The 5,493-nt window shown below is 40.8% G+C and overlaps 1 protein-coding gene across 1 annotated transcript in view; it reads left to right on the forward strand.

Annotated features, from left to right (window-relative positions):
- Positions 1-3,732: 3,732 nt before the first annotated feature.
- Positions 3,733-5,493, forward strand: part of LOC121933041 (gastrula zinc finger protein XlCGF7.1-like) — a 2,544-nt gene continuing 783 nt past the window's right edge. The window contains exons 1-2 of the mRNA XM_042472255.1: positions 3,733-3,823; positions 4,545-5,486. Of these exons, the coding sequence (XP_042328189.1) occupies positions 4,601-5,486 (886 nt within the window). The 5' untranslated portion in view covers positions 3,733-3,823; positions 4,545-4,600. The remainder of the gene's footprint in view (positions 3,824-4,544; positions 5,487-5,493) is intronic.

Genomic DNA, 5,493 nt, shown 5'->3' on the forward strand with positions numbered 1-5,493 from the left:
ACCATATAAATGCATGGAATGTGGAAAGAGCTTCTCTCATAGTACAAGTCTACGTTCACATCAAAGAACCCACACGGGAGAACTCATATAAATGCATGGAATGTGGAAAGAGCTTCAGTCAGCGTAGGAATCTATGTTCACTTCGAAGAACCCACACGGATGAGAAACCATTGTAATGTGGAAAGATCTTCAGTCAAAGTACAAAACTATATTCACATTTTAAAAATCCACATAGGAGAAACCAGCTAAACTGTAAGAGAGGTGTCCAGTGACTCCATGGACTATGTTAGACTGGATCACTTTTAGCTTATAAATCCAATGAAGTGGACGAGCTTCTTGGAAATGGAAGGAGGACAACATGCCCCCTCAATCCTTGTCCATCTTGGCTGACTGCTCAGGGAGGGGATGCAGTAACAATCTTACTTCAATCTATAATTAATGCATTCTTCAGAGAGGGAAACTTTCATCTAAGCTTAAACAAGCAGTGGACAAACCACTTCTGAAGAAACCCTCCCTTGATCCCCGATAAGAAACGATTATGGGCCGGTCTCCTTATTACCATTCTTAGGCAAAGTTATCGAGAGGGCAGTTGCATTCCAACTCCAGACTTTCTTGGATGAAGACGATTATCTGGACCCATTTCAAACCGGCCTCAGGGCGGGATACGCAGAGTTGAAACTGCCATGGTCGCCTTGGTCGACGATCACCGTCTGGGCATCGACAGGGAAGTGTGACCCTGTTGGTGCTCTTGGACATCTCAGTGCCGCTGGGAGAGATCATCTGGAGACATGGGGTGCGGTGTTATCAGTACGCTGATGACACCCAAGTCTATTTCTATGTCTCCGACTGCTGCAGCAACCAAAGATGGAATCTATCCTTTGAATGCCAGCCTCAAGTCAGTAATGGGCTGGATGAGGGAAAACAAACTCAAGTTGAATCCAGAGAAAATGGAGGTACTTGCAATAGTTACCCCTGGTCTAGGGAAGGAGATTTGTCAACCAGTCCTGGACGGGGTCACACTTCCCCTAAAGGACAAAGTTTGCAGTTTGGAAGTGCTCCTAGACACGTCCCATAGTTGACATCACAGGTGGAGGTGACTGCCAGGAGTGCCTGGTATCAACTTCGGTTGATACGCCAACTGCGCCCCTACCTGGCCCAGAGGGACCTTGAAACAGTGGTACATGCACTGGTAACTTCTTGGAAGTTTGGAAGCTTCAATTGATTCAAAATGCAGCAGCCAGATTGGTCAAAGGAACATCTAGATCAGATCATATTTCTCCCCACACCCATATGAACTACCACAATATATTATAAGGGACTCAAAGATAAATTAATTAAATCTTTCATAATGGTATGTAATGGAGTACTTCGTCACAGTGATTCTGAATAGGGCATGCATGGGACAGAGACCTGTTTCTTTAATAAATAAAGACTGTAGGATCTTTGATTTTGTCCAAAAGACAGAGGAAGCATATTTCTGAAAAGATCCACCAGGACCAAATGGATTTTTTTGGGGGGGGGGGGGGAATTAAGAAGCAGTGTAAGAACTGTTTTGAACTTTATGCAATATTTGGATCTCCATCTCGGGAAAAAGTCATTCCCAATCTTTTTAAATGGAATACCATTTATAAATTGCCAGAAGGGTAGTTTCAGATTAGTTTGGCAGCAAAGAAACCTAGGGTAAAATTTAAGAGACAGTGGGCCCTTGGTATCTGTAGGGGTTCAGTTAAGGGGGAGCTGGGATCAGGAAAAGGGTAGACACTCAAGTTCCATAATATTCAGTGGGTGGCAATGCACATGCACATGCATATCTGTCTGCATGACCACCATTGAATAATATGGCAATCTGCACATAGTGAAATTTGTGGATTGCTAGTCCACTGATATGGTGGGTCCACTGTGTTGTGTGATGTAACAGGAAAGAGGTGGTTTGGGACTACCTGACCTTAAACTGTATTGTGAGACCTGTTGTTTTATGTGGCTGAAAGAGTAGATTTTGCTTAGAGACGAGAGACTCTTGGATTTAGAAAGTCATGATTTAAGATTTGGATTGCATGGTTATCCTGGTACTGTAAAGTTAAGGTGCATGCTGGTTTTACAAGTCAGGTTACAAAAAGTCACTCCTGTGAGTTTGTTATAAGGAAAGGCTTTTCCCTAAGATAATGAGCTAAAAAACAGACATGGTTATTTTATAAAGATCATTTTGTCCCTGGTTCAAGACAATTGGGAGCGTAAGTAAAGAGAATGCATCTTGAGAATGGTAGAGACCTTGCTTAGTTTCTTTACTTACATTTTATGAAGAGGTTGAAGCAAGATAAGAAAGAATTGCCTAAAGCATCTGGAAAAATAAATTTTATTCAGAATTGTACAAAAATTATGATCATATAATTTTAAAAGTATATAAATCTCCCTAGACATCAGAGCTAGAAGATGATTTGATAAAAGAATACATGATAATGTGGGGCACGACGTTTTCATCACAATGTGGAAATGGATGTATGGGGAAAATGTGGACGAAAGATATAAAATTTACGCTGTTTAATGAGTTCAAAGAAAATATTTATAAGATGGTGGTACTTAACTCACATTGCCAAATATGTTTAACGGGGTTTCAAATTATTGTGGAAAGAGCTTCTCTCAAGTACAAGTCGGCGCTCACATCAAAGAACCCACAAGGGGGAGAAACAATATAAATGCATGGAATGGGAAAGAGCTTCTCTACACATTCTGTCTACACTCACATCAAAGACCCACACAGGGGAGAGACCATATAATGCATGGAATGTGGAAAGAGCTTCTCTCATAGTACAAGTCTACGTTCACATCAAAGAACCCACAGGGAGAACTCATAAAATGCATGGAATGTGGAAAGAGCTTCAGTCATCGTAGGGTTTCACTACTGAACACCACTTACTGTCAGGATGATTCTTCCTAGTGTTTAGGAAGTAAAGTCAGAAAAGCTAGTGTTTAAGGATAATGTCAGAAAGGCTAAAGTGCAGAATGAACTCAGGCTTGCTAGAGAAGTTAAGAACAATAGAAAGGGCTTCCAGCTTTTGAACAGTTAAATTGTCCACCAGGCAAGTGAAGAATTTGCTAGACCTTAAACCTTTGGCTCAGTTTGACTTCCAGCAAATACTAGCATAGTTATAGTCACCCACCACTACTACGGGCCAAAACAGACTGCAGAAATAATCCAGTTTGACACCACATGGCAGGGGTTGGACTGGATGCCTTTGTGGTCTCTTCTAACTTTATATTCTATGATTCACTTTAACTGGGAATTTTGGGAACTATAGTTCATTATGGTACCAGAGCTGTCTGACAGAGAACACTCAGTGTCTCATAAAACTACAGTGCCCACAATTCCCTAGCAGCTGTTTCAGATGACTGCAGCAGTTCCCTCACTGTCCATATTCAGTAGTCTTATGTAGGCACTGAAACACAACTCTGGGATTTCCCCTCAAAATACCCTGCTAAAACCCACACAAAACATCTCTGTTTTCTAAACCTGTTTGCCAAGCTCCAGGGACTGTAGCTGAATAGCGAGCTACTGTCTGCTCAGGAGATGTAACAGTGTACACATTTGCACTCTTTTGTTATTTGTTGTTTGTTTGTTTTGCTGTGGTGGGAGAAATCAGAGTGAATAGGCAATAACTGTGAGTGTGAAGGAACACATACAGAGTGCCAAAGTACTTTTCCAGAGTACTAACTATCACCTCTCTGTTTTCTTTGAAAGTATATCCCAAGCCAGATCTTGTCTCCTGTCTGGAAGAAGGCAAAGACCCCTTTGACCAGGGCTCTGTGGAAGGGGAAACACCTGCAGGTACTTGCCGAGATGTGTACTGAAAGTATTTCTTGTCTGGGGATTAATGGGTTTGAGTGATTGATGACGTTTTCAGCTTCTTGTTAATTTTATTGAGATCAGTCTAATCCATAACTGAATTGTGAATGATCCTGGTAGACTGCCAGTACTGGTGGCTTCTGGCCCAAGACAAATGCATGAATGTGAACATTGTTGACTCATACTCTTTCCAGGTGCTGTACATTTGTTTGTTTTGTCCTCAGTATGGATCTGAAGTTTGTATTATGGTGTAATTCATGATTGTAGATTTGCACACAGATTCCAGAAGAAGAGGGCAGAGTCTCTAATCTTGGTCTTGGTTCACCTTCCCTTTTGTGTCTAGCCAGAGACCTTTGATTAGCAACAGATAGAAAGAATTTGCATAGGAAATTAGTTATCCCATATTAGCAAATTTTCTCTTCTTACTCTCGCTTTGCTACACCTCTGAATTTTGTTTGGTTCCCATCAGTTTACAGAAATGGGAAGTACTGTTTTGTCACAAGAGAAAGAGCAGTGCCTACTGGAGCTAAGGGGGAAATTGACCAGAATGAAATTGATGCTTTTGGCTAAGGTAGATTTTAGCAAGACATGTGAAAAGGAATGAGGAGATTTTAGGATAAAGAAAGTAATTGAGATTGATTCTTGACTGTATCCATGGTTTCTGTGCTTTACTCATAATGGGAAATTCTTTTTCCTTAAACAGATAATGGAAAAGAGAATAAGAATTATGAGGAACCAAATGTGGCGTCATGGAAAATTATGGAGTTTTTCATGGAAAAAGAGGAGTTTGGAAGTCAGAAGGGACTGTGGGAGAAAAGGAAAAATCAGATGAGAAATGGGAAGAAAAAGTCCTTTGGCTCTCAGGGAGCTGATCAGGGGTTTTCTTGTGGTGACAGTTTACATTCACACCAAAGATCCCACACAGAAGAGAAATCATATAAACGCATGGAATGTGGGGAAAGCTTTAGTAACAGTAGAAATCTACATTCACATTGGACAATTCAAACAGGGGAGAAACCGTATAAATGTATGGAATGTGGAAAGACTTTCAGTTGGAATACAAAATTACATCTTCATCATAGAACGCATACAGGGGAGAAACCCTATAAATGCATGGAATGTGGAAAGAGTTTTTCTCGTGGTGACAGTTTACATTCACACCAAAGATCTCACACAGGAGAGAAACCATATAAATGCATGGAATGTGGAAGAAGCTTTAGTAGCAGTAGAAATCTACATGCACATCAGAGAATTCACACAGGGGAGAAACCATATAAATGTATAGAATGTGGAAAGATCTTCTCTCATAATCGTTCTCTACGTTCACATCAAATGACACATACTGGGGAGAAACCATATAAATGTATGGAATGTGGAAAGAGCTTCAGTCGGAATGAAACGCTACATAAACATCAAAGAATCCACACAGGGGAGAAACCTTATAAATGCATGGAATGTGGAAAAAGCTTCTCTCGTAGTGACAGTTTATATTCACATCAAATAACTCACAGGGGGGAGAAAGCATATAAATGCATGGAATGTGGAAAGAGCTTCTCTCACAGTTCAGGTCTACGCTCACATCAAAGAAGTCACACAGGAGAGAGACCATATAAATGCATGGAATGTGGAAAGAGCTTCTCTCAGAGTACAAA

The sequence above is a fragment of the Sceloporus undulatus genome, chromosome 6 (genome assembly GCF_019175285.1).
Source record: "Sceloporus undulatus isolate JIND9_A2432 ecotype Alabama chromosome 6, SceUnd_v1.1, whole genome shotgun sequence".
Classification (NCBI taxonomy): domain Eukaryota; kingdom Metazoa; phylum Chordata; class Lepidosauria; order Squamata; family Phrynosomatidae; genus Sceloporus; species Sceloporus undulatus.